General features: G+C 55.1%; 2 protein-coding genes across 4 annotated transcripts; both read left to right on the top strand.

Moving 5' to 3' along the window:
* The first annotated feature begins 34 nt into the window (after positions 1-34).
* Positions 35-4,817, top strand: PYGO2 (pygopus family PHD finger 2). 3 transcript variants are annotated; one of them, XR_012918164.1, is made up of 4 exons: positions 35-678; positions 1,087-1,136; positions 1,778-3,106; positions 3,658-4,817. XR_012918164.1 is itself a non-coding variant. In XM_012767921.3 (3 exons), the coding sequence occupies exons 1-3, from the start codon at positions 576-578 to the stop codon at positions 2,843-2,845; spliced, it is 1,221 nt and encodes a 406-aa protein (XP_012623375.2). In that variant the 5' UTR covers positions 35-575; the 3' UTR covers positions 2,846-4,815. The 3 variants fall into 3 exon arrangements, 2 of the variants coding, with proteins under 2 accessions (XP_012623375.2, XP_012623376.1); XM_012767921.3 differs by having other exon boundaries at positions 1,778-4,815; XM_012767922.3 differs by having other exon boundaries at positions 995-1,136; positions 1,778-4,815.
* Positions 4,818-5,447: 630 nt separating this feature from the next.
* On the top strand, positions 5,448-17,145 carry PBXIP1 (PBX homeobox interacting protein 1). Its single transcript, XM_012767914.2, has 11 exons — positions 5,448-5,543; positions 8,666-8,752; positions 10,553-10,679; positions 10,927-10,991; positions 11,065-11,230; positions 12,883-13,116; positions 13,221-13,244; positions 13,501-13,583; positions 13,684-13,815; positions 14,426-15,657; positions 16,148-17,145. Exons 2-11 carry the CDS (start codon positions 8,702-8,704, stop codon positions 16,221-16,223), a joined length of 2,190 nt encoding a protein of 729 aa, XP_012623368.2. The 5' UTR covers positions 5,448-5,543; positions 8,666-8,701; the 3' UTR covers positions 16,224-17,145.
* The last annotated feature ends 362 nt before the right edge of the window (positions 17,146-17,507 follow it).

Raw genomic sequence — 17,507 nt, 5'->3', positions numbered from 1 at the left:
GGAGGTCGCGGCAGCCCGCGGGAAGCCGGGAGGGCGCGGCAAAGCGGGGCTCGCCAGACCTCCGGCCCAGTAGGAATGTGTGCACAGAAGGGACTGGCTCCGGACGCCTGGGAACCCCGACTCCAGCTCCCAGGCTGCCCGGGCACGCGCGCGCACCCCGGCGGCCCAGGATGGTACGGTCCTGCGGCAGGGGCCAGTGGCCGCCGCCCCTCGGTGGTCAGGAATGGACGCTCCTCTAACGGGAAACGACCCTCCCCACCAGGGTCCTGCCGTGTATGCCTCGCCCTCTCCCGGTGCTTTCTGGCGTAGAGTCTGGCCCACTCCTTGCTCCCCCTCCCCGCAGCGCTCAGTGGAGGTGGCCGAGCCGAGTTCCGGTTCCGGTTGCTGCTGCCGCTGGCGGGTGGTGAGTCTGGAGCGAGCGCGCAGTTCGGGCCCCGGCTGGGCGCTTGTCCCTCGCCGCACTTTGGGGTTGCTGCAGCTCAGGGGCCTGTGCTGCCCCTGATTCCCTTTCCGGGCGATGGTGCAGCCCGAGGGCGCCTCCATCCCCCGCCGCCGCTGACCCCGGTCCCCACTCCATGGCCGCCTCGGCGCCGCCCCCACCGGACAAGCTGGAGGGAGGTGGCGGCCCCGCACCGCCCCCTGCGCCGCCCAGCACCGGGAGGAAGCAGGGAAAGGCCGGTGAGAGCGCTGCGAGGGGCGGGGGCTGAAGAAGCCGAGGACTTGGGAACCTCGGGGGTGGGGGTGGGGGTTGGTGGGGAGCGGGTGGTTCATAGCGGGAAGGGAGGTCCTAGTGGAAAGGGTGGGTGGGTGTAGCCTTCCAGGGGTTGGGGGTTTTGGAGCCACATGGAATTCAGGAGTCACTTGGAGCCTGAAGGTTTCAAAAGATGGGATAGTGTTTTAAAACATAGCTGAGAGTATGATCATATTGACAATTCATTTTTCATACTACGTCCGTTGTTATTAATAGTATTTGTTAAATAAATGTATATTGAAGTTAGAGGAGTTCCTCAGAGCATGGATGTGAGAAAGGAGGTTGGAGAAACCTCAGGGAAACTTGTCTGCGTCTGCCTTTTGCTGCTGTTCCAGGTCTGCAAATGAAGAGCCCAGAAAAGAAGCGAAGAAAGTCAAATACTCAGGTGAATGGTGGTCGGTGGTGGGGGTAGTAGTTCCTGGCAGCCCCTTGGTGGAGCACTGTCTCCTCTGCTACTTCAGTATCTGTTTGTATATTGCGTTAGGTGTGGGGAGAAAACTGTGTCTCTGTTTCTGGTCCTTTCCCTCAACCTCATAGCAAATTTAGGGGGAATTACCTCCCCCAAGAGATGATTTAACCAAAGGTCTTATCCATCAGGGTTACAGTTTTCCTCTCCCCGATTTTTCCTGTCCCGGTGCTCTCATGATGCTAACATAGCACCTAACATTCACTGAGCCTTTTCTAAGCGCCAGAGATTGTGCTAAAGTGCTTTTAAAAGTTTTGGGAGATAGGCATTATCCCTGTTTTACAGACAAGACATCTGAGGCTTAAAAAAGTTAAGTACATACTTCAGGGTCTTAATAAGGGGCAGAGCTGGAACTCCAGTCTAGTTCTGTCTGTTTTTCAAAACTACTATGCTGGTTCCAAGTCGCCTATTTCTCTGTTACATTCTAAGTTCCATCTTGATTGTAGATCTGAGCTGCCCAGTTATTAGCCTCCAAAGTGTGCGTGGTGTTTGTGGTGCTCTCTTGGTTCAGCTCTTTGTCCACCTCCATGACCTTCTTTCCCTCATCTCTTCCCCTCTAGGGCCCTGCATACTCACATCTGACGGAGTTTGCGCCACCCCCAACACCCATGGTGGATCACCTGGTTGCATCCAACCCTTTTGAGGATGACTTCGGAGCCCCTAAGGTGGGGGGCACAGCCCCTCCATTCCTTGGCAGTCCTGTGCCCTTTGGAGGCTTTCGTGTACAGGGAGGCATGGCAGGCCAGGTACCCCCAGGCTATGGCGCTGGGGGTGGAGGAGGTCCTCAGCCACTTCGTCGACAGCCCCCGCCATTCCCTCCCAACCCTATGGGCCCTGCTTTCAACATGCCCCCCCAGGGCCCTGGCTACCCACCCCCAGGCAACATGAACTTTCCCAGTCAACCCTTCAATCAGCCTCTGGGTCAAAATTTTAGTCCTCCTGGTGGGCAGATGATGCCAGGACCAGTGGGGGGATTTGGCCCCATGATCTCACCCACCATGGGACAGCCTCCCCGAGGGGATCTGGGCCCCCCTTCCCTTCCCCAACGCTTTGCCCAGCCAGGGGCTCCTTTTGGCCCCTCTCCTCTCCAGAGACCTGGTCAGGGGCTCCCCAGCCTGCCCCCGAACACAAGTCCCTTCCCTGGTCCAGACCCCACCTTTCCTGGCCCTGGTGGTGAGGATGGGGGGAAACCTTTGAACCCACCTGCTCCCACTGCTTTTCCCCAGGAGCCCCACTCAGGCTCCCCAGCTGCTGCTGTTAATGGAAACCAGCCCAGTTTCCCCCCGAACAGCAGTGGTCGGGGTGGGGGCACTCCTGATGCCAACAGCCTGGCAGCCCCTGGCAAGGCAGGTGGGGGCTCAGGGCCCCAGCCTCCTCCAGGCTTGGTGTACCCATGTGGTGCCTGTCGGAGTGAGGTGAACGACGACCAGGATGCCATTCTGTGTGAGGCCTCCTGCCAGAAGTGGTTCCACCGTGAGTGCACAGGCATGACTGAGAGTGCCTATGGGCTGCTGACCACTGAGGCCTCTGCTGTCTGGGCCTGCGATCTCTGCCTGAAGACCAAGGAGATCCAGTCTGTCTACATTCGAGAGGGCATGGGGCAGCTAGTGGCTGCTAACGACGGTTGACATTGGCAAGGTGGCCCAGGGAAGTGCACACATCCCTCCTTGCTCTTCTAGGGTGATTGTTTCCATGTCTGGCTCTTGGTCCTTGTTTCTACTGGCTTCCCATCCCCATGGGGCAGAAACACAATGGCTCCTGGGGGCAGAAAAGGAATTGAGGTGAGCAGGCAGAAGAGCCTGGATTGCTCACCTTTTGGGAAACTTATGTGTTGAGATCTTCAGAGATCCAGGAAACCAAAGCCCTGCTGAGCAGAGCCATTTTTTGTGGCTGTTTCTGGAGGCCTAGGAGTATGGCTGCAAGAGAAAAGGGGCTGGAGGAAGATCCTGAGGGCAGGGGTGTCCCCTCTGTAGATGATGGATGCCCCTAACACCTGTGCCTAACACCCCTACATAGCCCCACAGCTCCAGCCTTAGTTTTTGGAGTCAAGTGTTAAAGGTTTCTGGCCAGAGGAGTTGAGGTCTCTTCCCATCCCTGCAATAGCCCTTTTTATGGGCTCTGGGAGATGGCTTTAGGGAATAAATGGGGATTTTTCCCTCTTTCTACTCTCTCCTTTGCCTCCTTCAAGACCTACCTAACTCCTCCCCCCTCGGAGAACCAAATAGTTTGAAGAAGCAGGAGAGTTCCTGGCTATTAATGGCAGTTTCTTGGTGATTTGGGGCTTTGAGACAGTGGGTAAGAGATGCTGTCAAGGACATACCTTCCTCATACCAAAGTCACTGGTCCTTTCTCAGCCTCTCTTGGGCTTTTCTCCTAATGACCATATTTTTGCCAAAAATTGGGATATGTGGTCTGATAGACCAGAATATTTGAAGTTTAGGCTGTTCTGGAAGTCTGGACTTTGCTGGTACACCTCCCCCCACCCCTCATCCATCTGTTGCACATTATACTCAGTGCTGTATTTCAACTTTCAGTGCCCTTGTTCCTCTGCCTTCCTGGCTTGATTGAAGGAAAGCTTGAAAAGGCACAGAGCCCTTATACCTCATTTCCTCTCCTGATAAAAGGATCCAAATGAGGCCCTGTCACAGTCTTGTGGGCAGGGGAATGCGGAGGCATCCTCATTGCCATGGTACTAAAACATAGAAGAGCCTGGGGTTTTTTTGCTTCTCTTTCCTTGCTATTATTTTATATCACCTTGGGCCTAGTGATCTAGCAGTTCTCATTCCTCTCAGCCAAAGTCCTGCACTGGGCTTAATTTGTATTTTTTAAATTTTTAAAGCACTGCCTGCCAGAAATGGGCCTGAGGCCTGATAAGGAGCCCCTGGCAGCTGCTGGCTCTTGGCAGCTCATGTGCACATTCCTCAGTGGGGTGGGGAAGGCAGGCATGAGCTGTGACCCTCTTCATAGAAGTCGGTGGTCCCTCAGCATGAGGAATTGTGGCAAAGACCTACCCTCTGTGCTCCCCTACTCCTTCTCTCAGTTCCCTGTCTTGCGGAGAGAAGATACTGCCCTGGTAGAGCCAGCAGCCTTTAAGGCTATAAGAAAATCTGGGCATCTCTCTTCCAGTGTTTCCCCACACTAAAACAACATGGATGTCAACCCCCTACTGCTCAACTTTGTGTTGTGTTTGTGGTTCCGTTTGCCCCTTTTATCTGTTGCTATTTTTGTGTTGTCTGCCTCCTACACATTTTGTAAAATGGCTCCTGGGGGAGTGTCTCTGCTCAGTTAACTCCCTATTGCTCCACAACTTTTTGGAAGAAAGTGGTGGAAGAGATGGTTTTTTTGTACGGTTGGATTAATAAAATGACTTAAAAATCTAGACAAGGACTCCTGATGCTGTTGTGGGAAAAGGTTGGAATGAGCCACAGTCACTGCTGGGAGGGATGCCTGGCACGAGGATATATGAACTCCCCAGGGTCCCTGGAAGTGGGAATGGCAGAAAGATTCCGCCTCTGAGCTGACTGACCCTGGTTTAGGCTGCTGAGCCAAGGGAGGCCTGTGTTCCCCCATCCCTCCTCCCCTGTGTCCCTGCTGTGAGAAACGGAGTTTCCATTCTGAGCACATTCCTGGGTCCGGCTTGAAGCCAGGCAGGAGATTTGGCTCCAAGGTCCCTGGGAGACAAGTGCTTGAACTCTTCTGAGTTCAGCACCCACCCCTGCCCCCATCTCCCAGTTGTTTGGGTTAGGGGCCAAGTGTAGCTCCAAGGGGGAGGGGGAGGCTGCAATGTTCTAGCAAATTTCATTTTTGGATGTTTTTCAGACTCCCCCCTTTTTCCTTCTTCCTTAAAGTAGCAAAGGGCATCATTAAACAGTTTGCGCTGGAGCAGGGTGAGGGGAGTGGGGAGAGCTGTTTGGAAATCCTCAATTTGCCAATCCAACCTCTCCCCTCCCCCATTCTACAGCTGTCTCTGTCTGTCCTGGGGCCGCGTTCTTGTCATCTCGGAAGGCACCCTTTGCCCCTCTCTCAGTTTTGGGTCTTCCCTCTAGAAACTTTAGATACTGGTAAAGGAGGGTAGGCCACTCAAAATTCAGTTTGCTGGGACCCTCCAGTCTCCCACCGGGAGGTAAGCCCAGGTTTGGGGGCTGTATACTCCTCCCTTCCTCTCCCTTGGCTCTCAATTCCAGCTCTCATTGGCCAAAAGTTTCCGCCCCCTTGGGGAAATTGACTTTCCATTGGTCAGCTCTGGTCACATGACTCTTTCTTGGGCTGGAAACCAGGGGAGGCAGCAACAAGTGAAGCTGAAGACCGGAGCAAGAGCTGGGTCAGGTAATGTCCTAGCTGGGAAGGGGTCCACGGATTCCCTGTGAGAAGGGGGGATAAGGGGGAAAGGGAGGACAGAACTCTAGAAGGAATGAGCTGCTTTTCATTTCTGGACTAGTGGAAGGGGGAGCCAAGTGCTGATGTTTCCGAAACAGGAACTTGCTCTGGGTCCCCCTGGCAAGTTCTTATGGCCCCACGTTCCTTGTTTTAGAGGTTTGGGGAACAACTGTTAGAGGTGTTGAGATCAATTAGAGGCGAGACTTCCTAGCTTTGTACTGAGTAGGAGAGCTCCCCCTTTAGCTGTTTTTTAGAAATAGCAGAAGTCTCTGATAATCCTTACAGGATGTTTTTGTTGAATCCTGCCTGAATGAAAAGTAAGGGGATAGTGGGAAGGGAGTGGAAGTGGGGTGGGTTTTCTTCCTAGAGGTCGATGAGAAGAAAAAGATCTGAGAACACAGCAGAGAAGGGTGGGGATTAGAGACCAGAAGGAACTTCCTAATAAGGCAGAGAGATTCTGGCTTGGGAGAACAGGGATACCTTTTGGAATCTTGAGTAAACCCGCGCAAGAGAGAAGTATCAGGGTTTGGGACCCTGAATACAGGGGTTCCAGACTTTCTCTTGTTTGGGTCTCAGAAGTGTTTGTCTTGTTGACCCAAATACCGTTGCTGGTTTCCATGGAGACAGTGGGTCTGACATCACCCTGGTTGCCATGGTGCCTGGTTCTGGAGGACCTGAGCAGGCTGTACACGTCCAGGGATAAACAGGGACTTCAGCCCAAGCTGCTGCCACTTCCTTCCTGCCACCACCTGTTAACAGTCACATGTAGCAACTGGGTATGGGGGAGATAATGACAGAACAGCGGGGGAGGGGCCCAAGAGCAGAAGGCTGAACAGCAGTGGCTCTGTGAATGGCTATAGAAGTATGCCAGGTTGTCCTGTTGGACTTGGTATGGGGAAGCCATTGCAGCCATCCTCCTGTCTCCACGGGAGATGAGTGCATGTGTCTGGGAGGCATGGGTAAGGTATCCTTCACCTATCCTGGACTTGGATCTTGAATGGCAAGAGCCATAGGAGGTTATTAGGGCACCATGCAGGACTTAAAACCGGCTCAAACAGAAGGGAGCAGTGTGGTTGGTTTCAAAGGTAGACCTGCCGTACTTCCTCAGCCTTGGATCCCTTTTCCTAAGTTTTCTTATAGTCTTCTACTTACTGCCAGTCCAGTCCTCAGGAATCAGTGCTTTATCCTTTTCTGAAGGATCACAATCCAGGACTCTGAGGGGTCAGCTTATCTATTACTCCCAATTGCAGCTGTCCCAGCCTGAGGATACAGTCTTGGCCTTGGATGAAGGAGTGAGCCCCTCTCTTCTTACCCTGCTTTGTGTCAGGCTTTGGAAGCTGGAATGGTTTCTTGACCCCTCCCAAGTCAGATCAGATCAGCAGGGGGCAGGGACATAGCCCTGATTTTTGACTATTCTTTGCAAACTGTGAAGTGATTTATGAACTGTAAAGTGATAGTTGCCATAAATCCCCTTTCTCAGTCATTTTCAAGTTCCCTAAGATCAAACTCTGGATATTACTAAGAAGGGAAACTGAATTTAGGATGGAGTGACAAGGAGATTTACTAAAGGTATACATCTAGGTGGATCTAAGCTATGCCAGTGGTTCTCAGGTGTGGCTGTGCATGAAAATCATCTGAGAGGTTTTATTTTTATGTTATTTTTTTTTAAAAGTTTATTTTTTTGAGACAAGGTCTTGCTCTGTTGTCTAGGCTGGAGGACTGTGGCACCATCGTGGCTTACTACAGCCTTGGACTCCTGGGTTCAGGGATCCTCCAGCCTCAGCCTTTCAATTAGCTAGGACTACAGGTGTGTGCCACCACATCCAGCTAATTTTTCTATTTTTTTTGTAGAGACGGGGTCTCACTATGTTGTCCAGGCTGATTTTGAACTCCTGGCCTCAAGCAATCCTCCTCTCTCAGCCTCCCAAAGTGCTGGTATTACAGGCATGAGCCGCTGCGGCAAGCCATGAGAGATTTTTAAAAAGATCCATGCCTGAACCCAACCCCTGCCCAATTGAATCAGAATCTTAGTTGATTTCAGTGTATAGCTAGTGTTGAGAACCACTGAACCAGACCATACAAAGGACTTATAGTAGGTGGTGGGAGACTTAGGGCCGAAGGAGGCCAACCTCCCTAGTAGCTGGGATTATAGGCATGCGCCACCACGTCCGGGTGACTTTTTCTATTTTTATTAGAGTTGGGGAGGGAGGGGTCTCACTCTTGCTCTAGCTGGTCTTGAACTCTTGACCTCAAGTGATCCTCCCACCTTTTTCTCCCAGAGTGATAGGATTACAGGCGTGAGCTACCACACCTGGCTTTCCTTGCTCTTGTTAGTAAATCTTATTGGCAAGTTAAGTCAGTCAACCTTTCTGGGCTTCATCTTCCCAGACTCTAATGTCAGGGGCTTGGACTGGATGTTCACCAGGGCCTTTAGAGCCCTATGCTTCTTTGACCTTTCAAGGTCAGTTGAGTTTCCCAAGGCCCTGTTGGTGCCTGGAAGAGGCAGGCTTCTCTGTAACTGTTGGCAGATTCTGATTTGCAAGGCAAATACTGCCCAGAAGAGTTGAGGTGTCAGGGAGCAAAGGACTGGAACCAGGCTGGGTTCTGAAGGCTGCTGCCCAGCACTTGAACCTTGGAACCCAGCCAAGGCTGGTTTCTGTATTCTGTCTCTCCTAAAGGGAGCTCCAGTCCTTTTTTTTGTTTTGTTTTGTTTTTTGTTTTTGAGACAAAGTCTCACTCTGTTGCCGGGGCTAGAGTGCCGTGGCATCAGCCTAACTCACAGCAACCTCAAACTCCTGGGCTCAAGCGATCCTATTGCCTCAGACTCCCAAGTAGCTGGGACTACAGGCATGCGCCACCATGCCTGGCTAATGTTTTCTATATATTTTTAGTTGTCCAATTAATTTCTTTCTATTTTTAATAGAGATGGGGTCTCGCTCTTGCTCAGAGTGGTTTTAAACTCCTAACCTTGAGCGATCCTCCCGCCTTGGCCTCTCAGAGTGCTAGGATTACAGGTGTGAGCCAGCACGCCCGGCTGGAGCTCCAGTCCTTACGAGAGCTTTTCTCTGCAGGTAGCAGCCACAGCAGCCTCAGAGACCTCAGCAGCTATGGCCTCCTGCCCAGACCCGGACAATAGCTGGGTGCTTGCCGGCTCAGAGGTAGGAAAAGCTGGCCTGGCAGCCATGTGGATGGGGGGGTCCTGCAGGGCCGGGCTGCTTTCTGTGTCTGTCCAATGTCTGGGTCCTGACAATCCACCTGCATCACTGCCTGCTGGCTGTTAGAGGAACTCCCATAGCAGGGAGAAGGAGATCGGGCCCTAGGGGTCAGGGAGTTGACGCTGGGCCATGCCATGCCATGAAGGAATGGTACCAGTGGGTACACCGAGAGAGATAGGGAGAAAATTCTGGTGGGGAGACCAGTGTGAACAAAGATCTTGAGGTGACAACGGGAAAGCCGTGTTGGAAGAGACTGTGAGGAGTCCGTGGATGAGCTGGAGATAAGGATCGGACCCCTGGAATCCCTGGGAGTGACCTGAGAGCCTGGCTGAGGCATTCAGGCCTCACCCTGATGGGAAATCAGTGGAGGGCTGTGAGTTGGAGGGTGTCAGGACAGTCATTGCCTTGGGCCGAGGGTGAAGCTGTGGGAACAGGGAGGGAGTATTTTGAAGGCCCGTGCAGCTGTCCATGTAGCAGTTGGTGGGATGGAACCCAGTGGGCTCCTGTGCTCCTGAAGCCACTGAGAAGGGAGAAGGGAGAAGGGGGCTGGCAGGATGGGGGACTGAGTGGCTGGAAGGGAATGGCAACAATTTGTCAAAGGGATCTCTGAGAGAAAGCTGCAAGCCCCAGTGACTTGGTACATTAGAACCACCAGGAGGCGGACGGTGAGGAACTTGGTTTAGATGTGTGGACTTTGAGGATCCCTTGGGGAGCCTGGGTGGGAGTGAGGAGTGACCTCAGGGAAGACACTGGAGCAGGACACGTGGACTGGGGCTTGCGGCAGAGGGGGTGGCAGGTTGGAGCAGGCGGGCCCCATGTTCTGGGTCAGAGCCCTGGCCTCCTGTTGGGTTGCCTCTGCTGGCAGCTGGGGGATGTGGGCAAACCATTTCACCTTCCTGTCGTCCCCTGCAAAACAGGGTTATTGCCTTGTAGGAGTGTCCATGAGAAAAAAATGATTTGAAACTGGCAAATAAATGAACTAAAATCAAGAATTATTCTTGAAGAGATAGCGGGAGCCATGGATGGGGTGGCAGGCAGTGCGCCTACCAGGGAGGGGTATGCGGAGACAGGAGAGGCCGAGGCTGTGTGGCCAGGGCTGGATGGCCAGGCTGAGGCCACTATGGGGGACAGGCTGTTTGTGGCAGGGCAGTTAGGCTTCTGTGAGCAGCTACTGGGGGATGGGTGTGGGGGAGTGTCAGGGGCCAATGGGCAAGGCCAAGAGAGCATGGAAGATGCAAGTGGTTGGCCAGTTGTGAGAGCAGGTACAGGGATACCCCTGGGGGGAGCATAACTGTGACCCCTGGGCACCCAGGGAACTTCGTTCTCTTGCCTTCCTCCCACCCTCCTAACCAATAATCGGGTTGTTCATTTGTGGGGGGAAGTACTGATGATCTTGGACGAAGGGAGACCTAGGCCCTGGCTTGCCTCCTGGGGGGGGTGGCCACCACGTTTGTACTGGGGTCCAGTGCCTTGGTCCAGGGGTGCTTCTTGGTTTGACAGAAACCTGGCCCCTGGGAGTTCCTCACAGCAGTGAGTGAGGCTGGGGAATGGCCGAACACTTTATAATGAGCTGAGACCCTTTCTGGATCAGCTCGATACTGAGTACATCATGTTTTTCGAGACGGGGGTTGGGGTCCTCGAGTAGCGCAGCCAGTCCCAGGGACCCTGGCAGAGCACGTGCTCCTGCTCTCGTCCTGCTGCCCTTGCTGTGGAGTAGCCGTCTGCTTGCGCTCCTCCTGCCAGAGCCTGCCTGTGGAGACCGTGGGCCCAGAGTCCAGGACGGACCCAGAATCTGAGAGAGCCCCCCAGGCCCTGCAGAGGCCCTCCGAGGCAGATGGTGAAGAATTAGCTGGGACCTTGGATGGAGAAGGTAACAGGGCCATGCTGAGGGTGGATGTCACTATCCTCCATGTTCTGGGTTTCCCAGATTCCTCAGCGAAACGGAAGCTGCTTAGTCTTATTTGTGCTATGATCTCAGTTTATGAACTCCTTCCCTCATTCCATCCTGGCTTTTTCCTGTCCCTTCCAACCTGGTAGGGGCCCGTGGGAGCCAGAGGGCTGCATAGGAAGTTCAGCTGGGGGCAGTGGTTTTTCCTGGGCCTTTTCTCTCACCACAGGGACCCTCTTCCAGACTGCAAGCCCCCAGTCTGGTACCCTTCTGCCAGAGGAGACTGAGGCCAAGGTGAGGACCTTCCCTGGGAGAAGAGAGGGAAGTGGGGGAGCACTCGGAGCTGCTCACACTGTGTCTGTGTCAGGGTGCCCTGGACGGCGATGGTTGTGCTATGGAGTCCCCTGGCCCAGGAGACACAGTGGTGCAGGGAGACCCGCAGGAGACTCCTGCGGTGACAGGCCTGGGACCAGACACACAAGACCTGGAGGACCAGAGCCCTCCGCAGAGCCTGCCCTCAACCCCCAAAGCAGGTGAGAATCTTCCTTGTCTCATTCTGTCATTCTTCTTCTAGAAGGTATGGGAGAGGGGTCAGCCATCACCACTGAGCGTATGCTCTGGTCCAGGCCCTGGGACTTAGCAGCTTGATGCCCTCCTCCCTTACTACCCCTGAGGACACTGAGGCTCAGAGAGGTGAAGTAACTTGACCAAGGTCACACCACTGCTAAGCAGCAGGGTCCATTTCTGGTTGTCTCTTTCCTTTCTGCCATAGGGCCTCTTCTTTTCTCGCTTCTAAAATGCAACCCTCATTTCTGGAGGCTGTTCCTTGTGCTGGCTCTGGCCCTGGGAGGTGGGAGGGTACGTGGTTCATGGCCTGCGTAAGAGGCAGACCAGACTGAGCCAGGACACATGGAGAGGTACAGAGGTGTAGTCACGGTACTCCCAAAGAAAGGTGGTCGTTCAGTCAGGAGACAGGTTGAGAGAAGGGAGAGGCAAGGACAGTTGGAAGTGACATTTGAGCGGAGCCTTAGGTATAGAGTAGGCTTTGGGTAGGTAGGGCTGGAAAAAGAGAATATTCCAGGCCAAGAGCTGCAGCACCAGCAAAAGGGTGGAGGCCACTGATCCCATGCTAAGGAGGCTCTGTGTGAGGCTGTGGCAGAGGGGTGTAGGCGTGTGTCCCTGTTGAAGCATCAGAGTGGAGGGAGAGGCCAAGGCTGGGGGTCATTAGGAGGCAGTTTTGTGGTCAGGCAAAGGTGACACAGTCCTGCACTAGGGCGAGTTCCTCAGGGGTTGTGAAGAGGGGTGGGCTCTGGAGATGTTAAGTGTAGGACTGTCAAACTGTTGGGGTGTGAGGTGCAGGGGGAGGGCTTGGTTAGCTAGATGGCAGCAGTGGTGCCTGTCCCTGAATTGGGGGAGGACCAGAAAAGAACCGGTTTGAGGGCGATGTGTTGAGTGTTTGGTACCCAAGGGACACCCAGAGGTGAGTAGCCGGCAGGCAGGCAGACATCCGGCCTGGAGCTCTAGGGAGGCCAGGTCAGGAATTACAGATTAGGGATTCATCTGCTATAGAGGGCGCACTGGTGTTGGTGAGATAGTTGTGACACAGTGACAGTGTCCCCAGCCTACAGAACATGGGCTGTCTGCTGGACAAGCTAGCCAAGGAGAACCAGGACATCTGGCAGCTGCAGGCCCAGCAGGAGCGGGTGGGTTAAAGATTCATCTGCTGTTGGAGGAGGGTCACTGGTGTGGGTGACATAGTTGTGACTAGACAGTGAGAAAATCGGAGGACCCATTGTGGTGCCAGAGAGACCACTGCCTTTAGGACTAGGGAAGAGCCAGCGAGGGGACTAAGGAGGAGTAGCCAGAGAGTTTAGAGGGACCCAGGAGGGTGGTAATAGCTGCAGCAGTTTGAGTACATTGGAGGAAGGACGATGCTTTTAGGATGAATGTGGCTCTTGTAGTTTGTAGATTGAAGGGACTGGTCTCCTGCCTCCAGAACGGGCAGGGGCCGTCAGCGATGCCCGGGCAGAAGTGGGCAGGGTCTCCACATGCCCCTCAGCACGGTCAGGGCTGGGGCCTCCCTATGCCTTCCTCCACTTTCCCTCTCTCCCTATGTCTCTTTAGTTTCTTTAGTCTCCCGAGTCTCTTTAGTCGCTCACTGCCCTGTCCCCATCCCTTCCCCTAGCTTGGATCAGGGAGGAGGGCCGCTGCTCCAGCAGTGAGGATGACACCGACGTCGACGTGGAGGGTCTGCGGAGACGGCGCGGCCGGGAGCCCAGCCTGCCTCAGCCCGTGGCAGCCCTGGACATGGAGAACCAGGCTGGGGACGCAGGTGCAGGTGGGGAGCTGGGCGTCTCCCTCAACATGTGCCTCCTTGGGGCCCTGGTGCTGCTGGGCCTGGGGTTCCTCCTCTTCTCAGGTGAGTGGTGGCTCCCTTGCTGGGGCCCTGCCCTCCTCCAGGTTCTCACCTTAACTGCCCCCTCCCCTGAGGGCCTCACCAGACTCCTCTGTCTCCATCCTCAGGTGGCCTCTCAGAGTCTGAGACCGGTGAGTGGGCAGGGGCCTTGGCTTGTGCTTGCCTGTCACGTGTGTGGGTTCTCTGGGTCAGGAGTAGGAGTGCCGGGGGTTGCACATTTATTTCTGTTACTGGCCTTGTTAGCTGTTCGGGGTGACCATTTACCTCGTGGGACCTCTCAGCCATAGGGTGGGTCCAGGGCAGGAGGGTGACTGTGTGGGTGGGTAGGTGGGGGAGAGTGGGCTCTGTGTGCCCTGGGGCCAGTTTCAGGCCATCACTTTCCCACAGGGCCCATGGAGGAGGTGGAGCTGCAAGTCTTCCCAGATACTGGGTCAGATACTGAGTTGGCCGATGCTGTGGGGGATGGGCAGGTATGTGTGAATGTCACCATAGGTGCATGGGGCCTGGTCAGGGAGAAGCTGGCTGCCCAGGTGTGGTGCAGCGTGGAGTAACGGGCTCTTCTGCCTTCAGAATGGGCTAAGGGAGCAGCTTCAGGCCTCAGTGCCTCCTGACAGTGTCCCCAGCCTACAGAACATGGGCCTCCTGCTGGACAGGCTGGCCAAGGAGAACCAGGACATCCGGCTGCTGCAGGCCCAGCTGCAGGTGGGCACAGGCTGGAGGGAGTGGGCTGGGTTAGTGTACCCTAGGCCAGGTGTCTGTCCTAGTATCCTCTCCAAAAAGGAGTTTCTCCTATTCACTCACACACCTCAGTGCTCTCCCTTTCCCACTATAGTCAGGGCGTCCTCCTACTTTATTCACATCCCTTGTGCCAAGGTTTAGGCTGGGGCTGGCATACCTGCTTCACAAGGCATGTCACCTCTGATTGATCGGTGTGGTCTGCCTGGAGCACTGTGTGGAGAAGGATTTGAAGAAGATGCCAAGTGCTATGATCAATTAATAATGTCTGTTCCAGGTATGGGAGATGGAAATAGGGCTATGAGAGCCATTTATTGGCTATCGTAGGTGAATCTAAGAAGTGTGTGCTTATGTAAGGACATAGATGATGAGGTCCAGGATGGAATTTGGGGATCTCTGGCTCTGGTTTAGGATGAGGATGGGGTGGAGGATGGGAACCAAGTCCTTTGGGTGTTACAGGTCATAAAAAGTGCTCAGGTCACCTGTCCACTATAATGGAATAGAATTGGGGCAGAGGCACTGGGCCCATCTTGAAATGGACTCCTTGTGGTTTTCTTCTTCTTTAACCATATTCCAGGCCCAGAAGGAGGAGCTTCAGACCCTGATGCAGCAGCCCAAAGGGCTAGAGGAGGAGAATTCCCGGCTCCGGGGAGCCTTGCAGCAGGGCGAAGCCTTCCAGCGGGCCCTGGAGTCAGAGCTGCAGCAGCTGAGGGCCCGGCTCCAGGGGCTGGAGGCCAACTGCATTCGGGGCACAGATGGGGTGTGCCTCAACTGGGGCAGAGGCCTGCAGGGTGGCAAGACCACCAAGGAGCAAGGCCCCAGGAATCAGGAGCCAGATCCTGGCTTCCTAGAGCAGAAGGAGCAGCTGGAGGCTGAGGCCCAGGCATTAAGGCAAGAGTTGGAGAGGCAGCGGCGGCTGCTGGGGTCCGTACAGCAGGACCTGGAGAGGGGCTTGCGGGATGCCGGCCGTGGGGACCCAGCTCATGCTGGCCTGGCTGAGCTGGGCCACAGATTGGCCCAGAAGCTGCAAGGCCTGGAGAACTGGGGCCAGGACCCTGGGGTCTCTGCCAATGCCTCGGAGGCCTGGCATCAGAAGTCTCATTTCCAGAATTCCAAGGAGTGGAGGGGAAAGGAACAGTGGCGGGAGGGGCAGAGGGGCGGGAAGGCTGAGCACTGGAAACATAGGAAGGAGGAATCTGGCCGGGCAAGGAAGAAGAGCTGGGGGGGTGAGGAGGACAGCGAGCTGGCAGGGAAGTGGGAGAAGCCCAAGCCAACTGTGGAGGAGTGGGAGAGCAAAAAGGATGGCAGGCGACAGGGCCCCAAGGAACCCCAAAGGAAAAGTGGGAGCCCCCACTCCCCTGGAGAAAGGGAGAAGCATCCTCGGTGGGGGGAAGGGGGTAAAGGCCATGGTGATCCCCTGCCACCCTGGGCAGAGCTGTTGAGGCACAAGTACCGGGCACCCCAGGGCTGCTCAGGTGTGGACGAGTGTGCCCGGCAGGAGGGCCTGACCTTCTTCGGCACAGAGCTAGTCCCAGTGCGGCAGCATGAGCTGGCCTCTCTCCTGAGAACCTACTTGGCACGGCTGCCTTGGGCTGGTCAGCTGACCAAGGAGCTACCCCTCTTGCCTGCTTACTTTGGTGAGGATGGCATCTTCCGTCACGACCGCCTCCGCTTCCGGGATTTTGTGGATGCCTTGGAGGACAGCCTGGAGGAGGCAGCTGTGAGAGAGACAGGTGATGATGATGAGGTGGATGACTTTGAGGACTTCATCTTCAGCCACTTCTTTGGAGACAAAGCACTGAAGAAAAGGTGAGCAGCTGTGGGGGAGTTGGGTCTGGTGGGACAGAGGGGAGGCAACTGGGAGGATGGGAAGAAGCAGGGCCCTGAGTTTGGGGGTGTTTAGTGTGAGGGCTTATCTCCACTTCTCGTCCCCGGCTGGGTTCCCTTAGAGAAGGCACCCAGGTATGCTTCCTGTCTTCCTCTGAGTGCAGGAAGTGCCTGTGCTCAGCCCACAGTGGTCCTGAGGAGTACACTTTTGGGCTGGGGGCATTTTTTCTCCAGAGTTGTCCTGCTCTGCCTATGCCTGTGTGGCCCAGGGTTTCAGGGAGGTCCCCACCTTTCTGCCTCCCCAGTTGGAGCCGTCAACTTGGGAGACCAGGTTTCCCCTACGTGCTTGGTGTTAGCTGCCTGAGTTGGTTTGTTAGGAGGAACAGGGTCCCCTCTCCTCAGAGAGCCCCTTTTATTGCATGGTATTGTCCCCTAAAGGCCCTTCCTTCCCCCACTCCATGTCTCCCCACAGGTCAGGGAAGAAGGACAAGCACTGGCGGAGGCCCAGGGAGGAGCACAGCCACCGCCACCACCACCACCGGGGCTGAGGCCCTGCCCTCGGGAGAATGGCCTTGGCCCGCGCCTGAAGGCCAGGCTCAGACCATTAAACTGGCGTCTGTCCTGGCTTGTTTGGTATCCTTGGAGATCCTTCGCAGAACCGAGTGAACTTGCCCAGCCCTGCACTGATGCCACTTTCGCTAGAAAAAGGCCTTAGCTGGACCTGCCTTGCTGTCTGTACAAATGTGTGCGAATGCTCAGGGCCCTGGGATGTGGCCCTTGGGGGTCTGTGTTTGGTCAGTGTGAAGCGGGAAATGGGAGAGGAGCCTGATTTCTAGTGGGGAGTGGGCATTCCGATTCTGAAGCCAAAGAGCTTTTGTCCTCTTGTGCGCACGTGCATGTGTGTGTGTGTGAGTGTGTGTGTGTGTGTGTGCGTGCACGCATGCGTACGACCCCACGGCAGGCCCCCTCCAGCTCCCAGCTCCACAGGCTCACCAGCACCCTTGGGATTTGACTAGAGTTGCTGGCTGGAGTCCAGCACAAGGACTTCCTGGGGTTTCGTTAGGTTTGGAAGCAGCTGTCCCCGGGGGGTGAAGTCCCCCTTTTAGCCCTGCTTCTCACGTGGCCTCACCTCCCTGTGTGAACTGTAGACTCAGATCCCAGTAAAGTGCTATCGGAGCTGTGACATGGGATCTCTTTGTCACAGGGACTAGTATGTGCTCCCTTCCCCTTGCCTCACCTTCCCAGCAAACCCTAGGTCCTCTGGGCTGGAACTTCCCTCAGAGCTGCCTTGGCTGCACCCTGGGAGATGCAGAAAAACAAGTGTGGGTTTTGGAGTCTGAGCCTTGGGCTCAAATCCAGGCTGAGTGATCTTGGAGAAATTAATCTCTGGGAACCTTGGGCTTCCAATCCTCACAAACAGGGATTGAAGGGCTGGGGAGCAGATTAAATAAAGCAATGCAAGAAAAATGACTTTCCTGTTCTTGGCCCTCTGAAGTTATTGCCTTCTTTAGGGCAGGGAGTGGTGGAGGGAAGAGAGCCCACAGCCCAGCCAGGCTTCGGGGGGTGGGGGGGTGAGGGAGCCACTAGATGGCACCCTGGCTCCACATTTGCTCCAGACCTCGCCTCCGCCCCACGACTCATTGCCCCCAAATCTCAGACCCCACCCCACTTGCTCCACTGGCTAGTTCTCCCAGGAAGATCCAGACTCTGGCTGGACTTCTTTAGAAAGTCCTTCCTGAGATCTAACCTGAGTCCCTTTGGCAGCACATGGGGATTCTTGACTACCCTGGAAATACCCCAGTGAGTGCAGGGGACAGAACAATGTGATGTGG

The sequence above is a fragment of the Microcebus murinus genome, chromosome 2 (genome assembly GCF_040939455.1).
Source record: "Microcebus murinus isolate Inina chromosome 2, M.murinus_Inina_mat1.0, whole genome shotgun sequence".
Taxonomy (NCBI): Eukaryota; Metazoa; Chordata; class Mammalia; order Primates; family Cheirogaleidae; genus Microcebus; species Microcebus murinus.
Note: the sequence above shows the minus strand (reverse complement) of the source record. Positions and strands in the feature narration are given on the sequence as shown.